Raw genomic sequence first — 15,991 nt, 5'->3', positions numbered from 1 at the left:
ATACAAATGGGTTGAACTCTAACCTTCGCTCCGGGCTCCCATTTCTCTTCTCTGCACTCTCTGACTGCCGCACAGGGAGAAAGGATGGTCCGACAGCTCCCCCCAGAGGATTGCTAAGGAACTGAATAAAAGTCAAGGGCAAGAACTACACTATAATGAGTATAATGCGCGGAATGACTGGCAGCCGGGAGCAAAATGTTTTTCCAGAGAGGGTAAAGGGGTTAAACGGCCTGGGGCTCTGTCTGAGAGGGGCACGAATGGCCCACAGGAATTAGTGATAGAAATAAAAATATTTTATTGTGTAACAACTGTATTATATTCTGTGCAGTTATATTATTTCAGTATAATATATCCTCTAGCCTTCTGCTTGCCAATCACTGCTGAGAGAGAAACAAAAGACCAACTGCAAGTTGACTGTAGTGCCAATTTTTGTAAAGGTCCTGTTGGACAATATTCACCCCACGTGCCAACTCCCACTGGACTATAATCGTCCCACGTGCCCACTCCCACTGAACTATATTCACGCCACATGCCCACTCCCACTGAACTATATTCACCCCACGTGCCCACTCCCACCGGACTATATTCACCCCACGTGCCCACTCCCACCGGACTATATTCACCCCACGTGCCCACTCCCACCGGACTATATTCACCCCACGTGTCCACTCCCACTGGACTATATTCACCCCACGTGTCCACTCCCACTGGACTATATTCACCCCACGTGCCCACTCCCACCGGACTATATTCACCCCACGTGTCCCCTCCCACCGGACTATATTCACCCCACGTGTCCACTCCCACTGGACTATATTCACCCCACGTGTCCACTCCCACTGGACTATATTCACCCCACGTGTCCACTCCCACTGGACTATATTCGCCCCACGTGCCCACTCCCACTGGACTATATTCACCCCACGTGCCCACTCCCACTGGACTATATTCGACCCACGTGCCCACTCCCACCGTCAGATGGGGGGGATCTTTTTCCCATATTAAAGACCAACGCACCAGAGACCCCCCTTTAGATTAGAAGAGCGGAGCAGCGCAGCGTTGCAGTTGGTGTTTATAATTAAATAATAATAATGAATTCGGTACGTTTGCATTAAGGCGAGTATGGGCTAAAGTGCCACGGGCCCGGCCACCAAGCTATACATCTGTTCCCCAGTTCCGGTCTCGCTGAAATCAGCCCGATTATATATTTTAAACAAGTTTTTAGTATTTCCATAAATATCCATGTGCCACATCAATAGGCTCTAACGGAGAGTAATATCTGCCAGACAGTAATAAATGCACTCATTACTGGCCCTTTTTATCCCTCTCCCCGTCCCGCTCCCCGTGCACCCAAATTCAACCCGTCTCTGCCCCCCGGCGCACAAAATAATCATTCCACATAATTAGGAACAGAAGCCGAACTAAACACGCTCGCTGGCACTTGGCTTTAAAGGGATGCCCTGCCAACATATTCATGCGCTGCAACCTCTGTGGGTTTTAATTAAGCGCCCAGCGGAGCCCCCAATTCCCATTCCCATTCATCTTTTCTGTTTGAATTTCTGGTTCGGGGCAGGAACGTCTCCTTCTGATCAACCTGCTCTTTGATTCTGGACACGGCAAAACCCAAGCGCGAGTCTCGTTATCTAAATACATTAATTAGTGATAACGGAAACATTACGTGGGAGATAAGGAAACATCTACCCCCAGTTACACTAGAGCCGGTCCGACCCAATATCCAACGATATACATCCACAGTAGGAATAATCAGATATTCCCAATACCTGCTCTTGGGTTTATTTCATGTTTAAATGATTCCTTTTTCTCTGTAATAATAAAACAGTACCTGTACTTGATCCCAACTAAGATATAATTACCCCTTATTGGGGCAGAACAGCCCTATTGGGTTTATTTCATGGTTAAATGATTCCCTTTTCTCTGTAATAATAAAACAGTACCTGTACTTGATCCCAACTAAGATATAATTACCCCTTATTGGGGCAGAACAGCCCTATTGGGTTTATTTAATGGTTAAATGATTCCCTTTTCTCTGTAATAATAAAACAGTACCTGTACTTGATCCCAACTAAGATATAATTACCCCTTATTGGGGGCAGAACAGCCCTATTGGGTTTATTTCATGGTTAAATGATTCCCTTTTCTCTGTAATAATAAAACAGTACCTGTACTTGATCCCAACTAAGATATAATTACCCCTTATTGGGGCAGAACAGCCCTATTGGGTTTATTTCATGGTTAAATGATTCCCTTTTCTCTGTAATAATAAAACAGTACCTGTACTTGATCCCAACTAAGATATAATTACCCCTTATTGGGGCAGAACAGCCCTATTGGGTTTATTTAATGGTTAAATGATTCCCTTTTCTCTGTAATAATAAAACAGTACCTGTACTTGATCCCAACTAAGATATAATTACCCCTTATTGGGGCAGAACAGCCCTATTGGGTTTATTTCATGGTTAAATGATTCCCTTTTCTCTGTAATAATAAAACAGTACCTGTACTTGATCCCAACTAAGATATAATTACCCCTTATTGGGGGCAGAACAGCCCTATTGGGTTTATTTCATGGTTAAATGATTCCCTTTTCTCTGTAATAATAAAACAGTACCTGTACTTGATCCCAACTAAGATATAATTACCCCTTATTGGGGGCAGAACAATCCTATTGAGTTTTATTACTGTTTAAATAATGTTTTTAGCAGATTTTAGGAGATCGGAATTATGGAAAGACCCCTTATCTGGAAAACCCCAGGTCCCAAGCATTCTGTGAGAGCTCCGTGGGGCAGGGGTCCCTAAGTACATTTATATGTATGGCAATGTTTATTCCCACCTGTCACCTACACAATCATTTACTGTATCTGACTGAAAGTTTTCCTGGCGTGCATATGGACACCCACAGCCAATGAACTACAAGGACAGTGTTTCAGCTGTAAGTAGCACCTTCCTCAGGATAAGGGAACCAAGGGTTTTATCGATGTCCGACCCTGATGGACAAGGCCACATACCCCCTGAATGACAGAGGAAATGAAGAGGTTAATGTTCCATGTCTTCATTCAATTTTGTTTATTGGATCTGTAGTTATTTTGTTCCTAAATGGAAGAATGTGTTTGCAATTTAGCAAGAAGCGGGGCTTTTAATGTTTCCTATTAGGAATAGTCCCTCTAGGGGTCTTGGAAGCAAGAACACCAAGAAGGGTCAGCGAGGCCCGGGGGGGCCCCAGGACTGACACTCCCTCCTCTCTGAAGCAGCCACCCCGTATGCCGAGGGAACCAAAAGATGTGGGCTGCAAAGTATTCCAAGTATCTTCAGCAAGTCAAATTGGATGTGGATGGAAATAAAAAAGAATGTGTGCTCCTGTATTGGCCAAAGCAGAACCAGATGCCCCTCCGAGGGCTCGTGTGAACGGGTGGGGCAACTTCCGCCACATGGAGAGCGGGCTCCGGGACCCGGGTCAGAGAGGGGATACGGGCAGGTCTCACCCCCACCCATACTCACTAAGGTGCCCATACACTGGAACAGGTAGACGAGCCGATCTACTCCCGATATGACCACCTAAAGGGTATAGGCGCTGTCGGATCAATGAGCCAATGGGGTCCCCAGTCCAATAGACCGGCCCTGCCCCCCGGCCCATATAATTGAGAGATGTGCAGTTTAAAAATGAAAATAAAATTAAAAAATAAAAAGGAAAGTAACACTACCTGCCACTGTTTCTACTGATAAGGAATTTAATTCTGTGTATAACAGGAATATAAAGTGTCCTTAATGTTCAACTTACCCTTTAAAAGTTGAGCTAGAAAGTCCCTGTTATCCAAGCCCTGTGTGGGTGCCGGGGTGCTCTGCCTGCAGAACCTAAAAGGGTAGCACAGAGGCAGCTTCCTATTGGCTCAATGAGAATATCCCAGGGCCTACTAGTCCCTATACACAAAGCACAAACTGCTCATTAACCCTTCACTACAATGCGCCCCACTGATTATCAGCCCAAAATGTTGGTGTTTGGTGAATTCTACAGTTTTATGGGGGGGGGGGGACAATCTTCCATTTACAAGTAGTTTTATCATCTATGTATCTTTCCTAGTGTCCCTTGCAACACAGAAAAGATGAATGGCCTTCCTGCTGTAAATTCCATAGCAGGGCGATTCATTCCCATCAGCCCCTGCGGCAGGGGAGCTTACAGTCCCATTCACTCCCAGTCGGGTCAGGTGTATCAGGAGCCCATTAAGCCGGCTGTGTGTTATTGGGATGTGGGGGAACCCACACAAACACAGGGGGGGGGGGACATACACACTCCCTGCAGCCAGTATACACATAGGGATGGAGCCAACACTACACATTCGGGCAGCAGCGCCACCTCACTGCCAAACACTGTATTTGCAGGATACACAGCATTTCCTTAGCCCTATAGCTAATAGTACAGTATCACAGACACCGCCCCCTATAGACAGCTTTACTAACAGACTACCGCTTGCACTCCCTGGTGTCACAGACAGGTGGCACTACTGTTCTCAGATAGAATGGCCTGCTCTGAGGGCTAAGCCCTGCCCACAAGCGAACAGCACAGAGGCAACTTCCTATTGGCTCAATGAGAATATCCCGGGGCACAGAATGTGGGCTACTAGTCCCTATACACAAACTGCTCATTAACCCTTCACTGCAATGCGCCCCACTGATTATCGGCCCAAAATGTTGATGTTTGGTGAATTCTACAGTTTTATAGGGGGGCAATCTTCCATTTACAAGTAGTTTTATCATCCATGTATCTTTCCTAATGTCAACCGACTTGTAGGGAACTGCCGGCACAGACGTATCAAACCGTAACAGTGCAGACAGCCCATAAACGAGCTTCTACTGGAACATGAGGGTGGGAGGAGCTTAAACAAATTAACATAGAAAAGCGTAAAATCGTTATTTCTGCCGTACTAATTGAACTAATATTTTTGCAAGTGAGTAGAAAAGGGAGTCATTTATCGGGCGAATCGGATAAGTGCCCCCTCCCCGGTGTATAACATGAATGATAATGAATAAGTACACTGAGCGATGAGTAGAACTGCCCCGGAATGTGTATGATCTATATGGGGGCCAGCGAGTCTGTGAGGAAACTGACATACAGTACAGACGGCAGATTCTGACTGGACATGGGGATGATAAATAGCCCCAAAATAAGTGAAATTTACCATTACTGGGAGCCAATCAGAGCACAAAACAGCATGTCCTCTGAGCGACCCGGCCCAGTGACCTCCATATCTGGCCGAATATCACTATGTATTGTATGTGCTCAGATATGTACCGGCCTCCGGCTACCGATGAGCAGAACCAGTATTTCAGCAGAGTTAACCCCAGAATAGCAGGAAATGCACATCTGTCTGTGGGGGGGGGGGGGGTAAAAACCTGCAGGGGAGGCTAGCACTGGGAGGCTTTCAGGCAACAAATGGGGCAATTCGGAAACACTATGGCACCTCCTTCCCATATGTATAAATACAAATATACAGAGAAGGAATGTTCTGGGCACACAATAAGCTGTACCCCCATACTGTACTGTCTAAGGGAAACACTATGGCACCTCCCTCCCATATGTATAAATACAAATATACAGAGAAGGAATGTTCTGGGCACACAATAAGCTGTACCCCCATACTGTACTGTCTAAGCGAAACACTATGGCACCTCCTTCCCATATGTATAAATACAAATATACAGAGAAGGAATGTTCTGGGCACACAATAAGCTGTACCCCCATACTGTACTGTCTAAGGGAAACACTATGGCACCTCCTACCCATATGTATAAATACAAATATACAGAGAAGGAATGTTCTGGGCACACAATAAGCTGTACCCCCATACTGTACTGTCTAAGGGAAACACTATGGCACCTCCTACCCATATGTATAAATACAAATATACAGAGAAGGAATGTTCTGGGCACACAATAAGCTGTACCCCCATACTGTACTGTCTAAGGGAAACACTATGGCACCTCCTACCCATATGTATAAATACAAATATACAGAGAGGGAATGTTCTGGGCACACAATAAGCTGTACCCCCATACTGTACTGTCTAAGGGAAACACTATGGCACCTCCTACCCATATGTATAAATACAAATATACAGAGAAGGAATGTTCTGGGCACACAATAAGCTGTACCCCCATACTGTACTGTCTAAGGGAAACACTATGGCACCCCCTACCCATATGTATAAATACAAATATACAGAGAAGGAATGTTCTGGGCACACAATAAGCTGTTCCCCCATACTGTACTGTCTAAGGGAAACACTATGGCACCCCCTACCCATATGTATAAATACAAATATACAGAGAAGTAGGCCCCCCCATACTGTACTGTCTAAGGGAAACACTATGGCACCTCCTACCCATATGTATAAATACAAATATACAGAGAAGGAATGTTCTGGGCATACAATAACCTATAGCCTCATAGGATATACAAAATACTTTTGAGCAAGTTTTTTTGGGGTATAAATGGAGTTTCAAAGTAACAGATGATACGGTATGTTCTAGTTTCCCCTTTAAGCAGAGAAAGATACCATCACACTGTGCTGTTATTTTGCCTGTAACAGAGATTTACAGTTCTAGCTAAGATGCTGCTTGATGCATCAGACGGAGTCATTACTGTGGAACGGAATAATGATGATCCGTTTGCGCCCCCTGCTGGCGCCCCTGTTATTACTACACTGGAATGATCCCCACATATGTAATGATGCTTTACATTACTCCTGCAACATTGTGCAGAATGGTTTCTAGGGCCCAAGCCAAATGTTGGCTAATTATGTTCAGCATGTCCTATAGGTGTGAGGCCCCAGCGCTGTGGGCCGGGCATTAACCCTGTGAATACTGCTACAGTCCTGAGACTGCTCCATGGAGTTGAAGCTGGGCTGGGAGGCTCCAATATAATAAAGCTGCACATACACGAGTCAATACGGGCTGTGGGCTTAGTAACTCCTAAATAAGCTGGGAGCTGATTGGTTCATGTTTCCAGACAAATAACAGCTAATATTGTTTAGCAAGATACAAACTCTCCCCCAGCTAGCTGATAGGTCAGCAGTAACAAGCTGTTGGGGGATCTGAAGTTTAAATCTCACAGCCATGGGAAAAGCAGGAACATGGGTAAAGGTCTTGTAACCCATGGCAACCAATCAGCAATAAGCATTTACCGGTGTAATGCAGGTAGAACAATGGAACTAAATACAGAATGCCTTCTGTGGGGGGGGTCATACCCACATTACTTCATGATGCTGTTAATGGCAGCTTCCAACCTCTATCAGATTCCTACAGTTGCACCGGTCCCGGGTATAGTTTGCATTGGGCTCCCTGAGTCCTACATTGAAATACAGAGGTGGGGATGTGCAGAAAGGAGCTGCCCCGGAGCAGGTAACTGCCCCTCACCTTTCTGTGCGTGGCGCACACTGAGACTGGAGAGCGCGTGCGTCCCCCTCTGCTGTCTGGCAATGGTTTGCTCCGCGTCTCCTGGCGCGTATTTTGTTTCGGAGGCCTTGCCAATTCACCCCGGAGCCCTCGGTTTTAATCAGTATCACATAAATTCTTAGCACATGCTTTGAAATGCGCACCAGGCTGGGGAGTGCTGCCTCCAGGGAGGCCCTGCTTGAAACGGCATCCCATCCCCGGCCACGGCCGCCGCGTGCTCGCAACAATTATCTCTTCAACTCTGGCTGAACCGCCATGTATGTCAACGCCAGCACCGCTGCCAACCGGGGAAAAAGTCCCGGGGCCATAAGACTGAAAGCGAGGGCTTAGCCAGCTCCGAGGGGCTATGCTCCCAGTCAAGGCGGCCTCCAAACGGCATTGGGTTAACTACAGCCATCTTGTATGGCGAGGGTCACTCTCCTTAAGGGATGTGGCCCCTTACGGCAATCTACTGTAGTACATGGTTGTATGGTCACTGGAGGGGGGGCAACCGACTGTATCACTGGAGGGGAGCAATATATTGTACAACCTGACCGTGTGGTCAATGGAAGGGGCAATAAACTGTACTACCTGACTGTGTGATCACTGAGTGGGGGGGGGGGGGGTTAGTTGTGTGTTTTTTACACTTGTAGCCCCCCTGGTTCCAACAGATAGATGGCTGCCAACTAGTCACTTGGTCACTTGCAGGCCCCAAGGTTAAACTGGGGATTCACTGGTTGGGAGAGGTCACCAAGTGAGTGGATCGTTAACTAATTGGGACTTATCATGATGAGTTGGACCAGCACAATCAGATCATGACTGGGGCCCGGGCAGAGCTGAGAGGAGAGAAACCCATAAATGCACCAATGTGGCCCTCACCCTATGAGATTTACTAACTCGCCAGTTATCTGGCAATAAGCTGACAACTTGGCCCCTGCAGACCCCTGAGAATAGTCCTATTACCCCCTCGGTGTCCAGCACAGAGAAAAAGATCATTATATATAATATACAGTTTGGTAATTTCCCTATGGGACCAAACTGTAAATGATATCCTTATGATGTCATCAGTTATAATCGGAGCTTAGTGATGTAATTTCTGTCACATGACTCACTAAAACGTGTATATTATTATAAATAAAGTACCCCCTGTTGTAAAATATGAGGATATTAGAAGTCACCTTGGAGTACTATGACCTGTATGAAAGGACATGGGACTCCTCAGTGACTTATAATATCCCTATATTGTACAACAGGGGGCACTTAAATCACTATATATATACGTGGGGGGAACAGGGACCAGGCTCTCCTTCAAAGAGAATCCAGGTGGATCCATAAACTTGATTGTGTGGCTCCCAGGGGCCTCAATGAGACACTGCCACTTGGCTGTTTTATTTAATATGGCCTCCGGGTTAATCTGCTACTGTTACATTTTTCTCCTCTCAAAGACTTCAAACTGCTATTTGTTACCTGTTGATTTGTTTGGTTCCCACTGGCTTTGGCAACATGTATCCATGCCAGTATTTATTTAGTGAGCACCTCTGTACATTTATGTATATATAGCTTCGGCAACATGTATCCATTTCTTTGTCAATTTTGTGATACTTTGTACTTAAATCTCTATCTCTACTCCTGTTTTCACATACCTCCCTTGCTTCCTGCCTTTCCTCCCTGCTGAGTGTACCCATTCTGCCACCATACCCCCCTTTTGTTGCGATTTTCAAGGTGGGTAGCAGGTGTACCCCCTCTAGACTCGTTCTGTACGGGGAGCAGGCAAACCCGACTCATCCCGTAGTGGCGCGGTTACCTTACTGAGTACCTGGTTCCCTTTTACGGCCCTACATGACATTTCTGCATACCCACTCGCTCCAGTGCGCCCCAGAGTGTGACCTATTATGCCTGCACAACCCCATAGCGATCGGTTGACACCTCTGGAACTTACCATGAGTGTCTTACCGTCGCCAGCACCGATCCATGTCAGGCTGCGCCAGCTACCCTAAATGACTGGCTCGCCCTGGCATATCTAAGCATGTTCAAGGACTCTCTTTTATGGGACCTGCACTGGTCCACACGCACCATTGCTAGGGAGCGTCCCTAGGGAGTTACGTGGGAGGGGCTTGAGCATGACGGACGGATTGGCTCTCAGTATTCACCTGCGCACACGGGACTTTGTACATACTTGCCTCGCTCTTCAACCACGGGTATTGAGTGGCTAGATAAGGACACTGTGCATAGGTACATTTCCCTTATTCTTTTTTCTTACTTTCTTTACTCTTTCTATCACTTTCTATCACTTTTATTTATCGATTGGTTGCCTAGCAACGCGCTATTTGGCGCCAAGTACTGCATTTAAACACTGTTCTGTATACACATTTGTTACCCTGACGAAGGTTCTAGTACAGAACCGAAACGTTGGATCAATAAACCTCACTTTTTTTTGCATTTAACCTCGACCTATTGCCTGTGAATTCTATCGTGAGAACCCTGAGAGTGCCAATACTGTTCTATCTTTGTATTTTGCCGCTCTGGCACCCAGGTATTGTACTTTTTAGCTTGCTGTGCTCCCCACTCTGCATTTTGTTTATATATATATATATACACACACACACTCACACAGACACAGACACAGAGGGGGCCTCAGAGGTGAGAGGCACAGAGTGCAAATGAATGAAAAGCCAAATATACTCAGCAGGGAAATGGCTTCCATGTGTGCCAGCGAGCAGTGCCCCCTCCCCAACAGGGAGAAAGGTGATTGACTCCCGCGGGGGCCATTTAGGGCCACCAAGGCGCAGCTCCCGGGGCCAGAGTGTTACAGGCTAAGTGGGTTTCTATAAACATGTTCTGGGTCGCTGAGAAGGGAGCCCCATCTGGAGCCCATTGCGCTCTCCATTCCTGCACGGGGAAATCACCGCTCTACTAATACTAATAACTGCTGCGCGGGGATGGATCAATCTGTCTCTAATACTAGAATATCATAAGTAGCCACACACGTTGTACTACTATAACCTTAATGAGCACCAACCGTCTCTGTGGTACCTTCAGCTTCCATCTATACCTGCTGCTCCTCACTGGCATCTCCTACATTGTGTCAGGAGTCACTGCTCACTGAGAGAATATTACAATAAAGTTACAGCTCTATTATTACAGAGAGATCCCATAAAACTATGGCACATAGGGATTCCCCTGTACTAAGCACAATTCAGCAGGAACAGCCCCCTAAGTTTGCCTATAGCCTGTACAGAGAGATACCATAAAACTATGGCTCATAGGGATTCCCCTGTACTAAGCACAATTCAGCAGGAACAGCCCCCTAAGTTTGCTCATAGCCTGTACAGAGAGATACCATAAAACTATGGCAGCATAGGGATTCCCCTGTACTAAGCACAATTCAGCAGGAACAGCCCCCTACGTTTGCTCATAGCCTGTACAGAGAGATACCATAAAACTATGGCAGCATAGGGATTCCCCTGTACTAAGCACAATTCAGCAGGAACAGCCCCCTATGTTTGCTCATAGCCTGTACAGACAAGATACCATAAAACTATGGCAGCATAAGATAGTTCAGCAGGGACAGAAACATACCAGACTTTGGGTTACCAGGGTACAACTGTCAGCCCCCCAATTTGGTACCTGCTTCATGGCAGTCTCCCCGATTCTCTCGGAGTGCTTGCGGATGCTCTCCAGGAAATCTTTTAGGTCCGACATGGACACGTCTTTGATCTCCTCCCGCAGTTTGGGAATATTATCCACCATGACCTGACAGAAGCGGTAGTGGCTGACCTGGGGCAGGTACGTGTGCTCCAACTGCTCTAGGGTTTTCAGAGCTGGGTAATGGCTATACGGAGAGAAGGGACAAGGATCATTAAACGGACAGCAAATGATATTTAAAGGAACAGTAACACTAAAAATTGGAATTATATATATGTACTGTTGCCCTGCATTGGTAAAAGATAATTGTTTGCTACAGAAACGCTACTGGGGGCAGCCATTCAAGCTGGAGAAAAAAATAGAAAAGCCACAGGTTACATAGCCAATAACAGATCAGCTCCGTAGACTATAATGGTGTTTTATCTGTTATCTGCTATGTAACTTATACCTTTTTCCATTTGAATGGCTGCCCCCATGGCTACACAGCAGGTTTGTGTAAATAAAGGCAAACATACTAGTTGTACCAGTGCAGTATATTACATTTTATTTACTTTTACACTTTGATTCTTTGGTGTTACTGTTCCTTTAAGGGCAATATCTATCAAAGGTAAAGGAGATACTGAGCCTGTGAACCCCTTCCCCTGCCATATGTACACGGGTTACCCTGGGAGTGAGAATCTGATGAAGGGTATGACACACGGGGAGTTTAGAAGCCACACGACAAATCTCCGTTGTTGCGGGCGACTAATCTCCCCGCAATGCCATCCCACTGGCTAGAATGTAAATCGCTGGTGGCATACGCGTCGCGGCGATCTCCCCCAGTCACCCGAAGTTTCCTCTCAAGGCAACTTTGGCGACTTGAGCAAATCGCGGCGCTGTGTATGCCATCACACCGGTGATTTACATTCTAGCCAGTGGGATGGCATTGCGGGGAGATTAGTTGCCCACAACAACGGAGATTTGTCGCAGCGCGACTAATCTCCTGGTGTGTCACGGCCCTAAGGGTGAAGACACACTGGGCTACTAGTAGCAGCTACTTGTCACGGCTACTAAACTCAAGAAAATCCCCTGCCATAGACAATACTGAGAATTGCCTCTGCTAAAACACACGTTGTTTAGTAGCCACAACAAGTAGCTGCTGCTAGTAGCTCCGTGTGTCTTCACCCTAAATATTCTGCTACATAATGGGCAATCATACAGAATATTGTGCTTCCGCTTTATACGGCACTGGGAATTATGATATTTTTTTCCCTAATGGGGAAGTGTGGGACAGCGGGAGTTAATTGTAAAGCCCAAACTCTGCCAGGCCAACTCATACCCCCCCCAAGTCAGTTCCAATTATTTGCTTTGGACTGTGTAACCAGCCAGAGTTTTTCTCCCTTAAAACGGTTAAGGAACAATATTTATCTGTGTTTGCCTGGGTCCTGTCCTCCGCCGGGGTTCCGCTCTATTTGCAGATCACTGAGCGAGCCCGGGGTCACCGGGAGATGAATCCGGGGGCCGCGAGCGATGGGTAAATAAGCCCTGCTGGTGTTGAAAGAAGCCCGGCGAGCGGCGAATGGCAGCTTGGCAAGGGGCGCCCCTTACAGTAGCCTAAAACCATTTGGAATGTAAACAGTGCAGCGAGCGGCCTGACAGGGCAGATTAGGTGTGATCTGATTACACAGGGTTGGAACATGGGCCTGCAAACCGCAACCTCCATTCAGCAGTTCCTCTGCGTGAACTGCGCTGTTTGCCTTGGCAGCGCCTCTGTTTGTTCAACGGCTTCAATGGAAGTGATGTTTTCATACAAAAGGAGCCAAAGTCTGGGACGGAGCAGCGATATGCAGATACTATCCCCCCAGGCCCCCTGTGCCCACCCTCATATCATGCAACTACTTACCGCTTAGACTTCATCTGAACTTGCAGCTTGCTGTACATCTCCAACACTGTGAGGAAGAGACAAAAATATTATCTTAAAGCTCTCTCTGGGCACGGGAAAGGGTTAAAGAAATACATGTTTTATTCAAAACCCATCAGTTAATAGAGCTTCTCCAGCAGAATCCTGCATTGTAATCTGTTTTTCCCATGGGGCTAGCCATAGTCTTCATTTCCCAGGGTGCCACAGCCATGTGACCTGTGCTCTGATAAACTTCACTCACACTTTACTGCTGCGCTGCAAGTTGGAGTGGTACCTCCCCCCCCTCACCCCCAGCAGCCAATCAGCAGAACAATGGGAAGGGAGCAAGACAGCAGCTCCCAGTAGGTATCAGAATAGCACTCAATAGTAAGAAATCCAAGTCCGGCTTGGGACTCCTCCAGTTACATGGGAGTAGGAGAAACAATAGGTTAGCTGAAAGCAGTTCTAATGTGTAGCGCTGGCTCCTTCTGAAAGCTCAGACTCAGGCACACTTTACTGCTGCGCTGCAAGTTGGAGTGATATCCCCCCCTCACCCCCAGCAGCCGATCAGCAGAACAATGGGAAGGGAGCAAGACAGCAGCTCCCAGTAGGTATCAGAATAGCACTCAATAGTAAGAAATCCAAGTCCGGCTTGGGACTCCTCCAGTTACATGGGACTAGAAGAAACAATAGGTTAGCTGAAAGCAGTTCTAATGTGTAGCGCTGGCTGAAAGCTCAGACTCAGGCACAAGGCACTGAGATGGTGCCTACACACCAATATTACAGCTACAAATACATTTGTTGGTTCAAGAATAAACCATTGTAAATTATTTGCTATTTTTTTGGTTGTTGGAGTCAGTAAACCTGATTTGAAAGCTGGAAAGAGGCTTAAGACGAAAGCAAAAACTATAAAAAAATAAAGACCAATTGAAAAGTTGCTAGGAAAAGGGCATTCTATAACATACTTTAAGCTGAAGTTGAGCCTCCCCTTTAAAGAATCATGCATGGCACTGTGAGAAAGTCAGTTTGGGCTGGAAAAATGACTTATTCTACATAACCAGCTGTGCAGAAAAGGCCACAAACCACCCCAGGGACCCGCGCACCCCCGCCACCTGCCCAACCCCCTCCCCGAGTGCGTGTAAATTAAACTTACCTTCAGCAGGTTGGGGGAGGGAGACCGGCGGCCCAGGGGGAGCGCCTAGTGGGGATTGGGTCTGGGCTGGCAGGGCCCACCGGGTTTTTTCCCAGTGCCCCACTGGCCAAGTCCAACCCTGCAAATGATGGTCTATGGGACAAAGGGAATAGCGGCCCTTACCTGGCAAGCACATGTTCAGCTTATCCACGGTGGCTGCAATGTTCCTCTGCTGAACCCGGCACTGCTGTAAATCCTTCATGGAGGATAATAACTAGAGACAAACAGTTTGAGTAACTCACATGTGTGATACAGAAATCTTTGTGCTGGGGAACACGCTACATAACCGACTGCCCGACATGATTTCTAAACTGCTCAATAAATAATAGTGTAATATTCCCAATAAAACAAACAGCAGTGCTAACAGCAGCACTAAACATCAAGCAGCTGTAACAGCAGGATGACAAGACTGTCCATACACTGTATAACAGCTGGGCTTAAGGTGGCCATACACTGTATAACAGCTGGGCTTAAGGTGGCCATACACTGTATAACAGCTGGGCTTAAGGTGGCCATACACTGTATAACAGCTGGGCTTAAGGTGGCCATACACTGTATAACAGCTGGGCTTAAGGTGGCCATACACTGTATAACAGCTGGGCTTAAGGTGGCCATACACTGTATAACAGCTGGGCTTAAGGTGGCCATACACTGTATAACAGCTGGGCTTAAGGTGGTCATACACTGTATAACAGCTGGGCTTAAGGTGGCCATACACTGTATTACAGCTGGGCATACACTGTATAACAGCTGGTCTTAAGGTGGCCATACCCTGTATAACAGCTGGGCTTAAGGTGGCCATACCCTGTATAACAGCTGGGCTTAAGGTGCCCATACACTGTATAACAGCTGGGCTTAAGGTGCCCATACACTGTATAACAGCTGGGCTTAAGGTGCCCATACACTGTATAACAGCTGGGCTTAAGGTGGCCATCCACTGTATAACAGCTGGGCTTAAGGTGGCCATAAACTGTATAACAGCTGGGCTTAAGGTGGCCATACATGGGCAGATTTAAGTTGCCAATTCAGGTCCTTCAGACCCATTCATCTGCCTGTGTATGTGGGCCTCCGACAGGCCTCCCCAACCAATATCTGGCCTAAATTTGGGCAGATGTCAATCAGACAGGCTTCATTTTGCCGTCCGATCGAGGGCCACATTGGCTCATTGATGCGCTCCTCCCTCTGACTTCTCATAACCCCTTCATTGTAATGCAATCACATTTGTGGGCATATCAGGTAACAGATTAACATGGCAGGGGGGTAAATGGGGCACCACGCTGAACAGAAAACCACAGATGCCCAGTGGTACAGCACTTGGCCGCCCTTCTCTCTTAGCCTGAAGGGAGCTGTTAATGCTTCATAGCTCTATGGTAAGGACTCGGTTTATTTTAAAAGATTTAAAAAGTCTAGGCAAGATCAATATAGAGGCTGCCCTCTCTTTCCCAGCAGGGCACTCAAACCATCCTTCACACCATCAATAAATGGATCTAGAGACTGGCATTAATATTAATAGTGGCTTAAATGGTGTTTATACCTCAGCCCCTTCCAGCTGCAGTCTTCTGTTAGTATCTGTCACCTGGTTCTGAAACACGAAAAGAAAACAATCAGAATTCCTAATATCAGAGATTTCCATCAAGGTGGCACAGATCCAATCTGATCCCCCCCCTTTGTAAGCAGCAGTCCTGCCCTGCTTTATGGCTGAGATTCTAGCTATCTGTATAACAGAGCATTCTGTCACAGTGGCACAGATCCTATCTGATCCCCCCCATTGTAAGCAGCAGTCCTGCCCTGCTTTATGGCTGTGATTCTAGCTATCTGTATCACAGAGC

At 46.8% G+C, this 15,991-nt stretch overlaps 1 protein-coding gene across 3 annotated transcripts in view; it reads right to left on the bottom strand.

Annotated features, from left to right (window-relative positions):
• The window catches only part of exoc6b (exocyst complex component 6B), a 113,251-nt gene extending 97,485 nt beyond the window's left edge, over window positions 1-15,766 (bottom strand). For 2 of the 3 annotated variants that reach the window (XM_031895259.1, XM_031895260.1), the window contains exons 1-4: window positions 15,697-15,755; window positions 14,286-14,376; window positions 12,974-13,019; window positions 11,074-11,278 (exon numbers count right to left, since the gene is read on the bottom strand). In XM_031895259.1, the coding sequence (XP_031751119.1) occupies window positions 11,074-11,278; window positions 12,974-13,019; window positions 14,286-14,364 (330 nt within the window). In that variant the 5' untranslated portion in view covers window positions 14,365-14,376; window positions 15,697-15,755. Of the gene's footprint in view, window positions 1-11,073; window positions 11,279-12,973; window positions 13,020-14,285; window positions 14,377-15,696 lie in introns of all 3 variants that reach the window. The other variant, XM_031895261.1, reaches the window with a different exon arrangement.
• Window positions 15,767-15,991: the final 225 nt, after the last annotated feature.

The sequence above is a fragment of the Xenopus tropicalis genome, chromosome 1, assembly GCF_000004195.4.
Source record: "Xenopus tropicalis strain Nigerian chromosome 1, UCB_Xtro_10.0, whole genome shotgun sequence".
NCBI classification, from domain to species: Eukaryota; Metazoa; Chordata; class Amphibia; order Anura; family Pipidae; genus Xenopus; species Xenopus tropicalis.
This window is presented reverse-complemented; position numbering and strand designations above follow the sequence as displayed.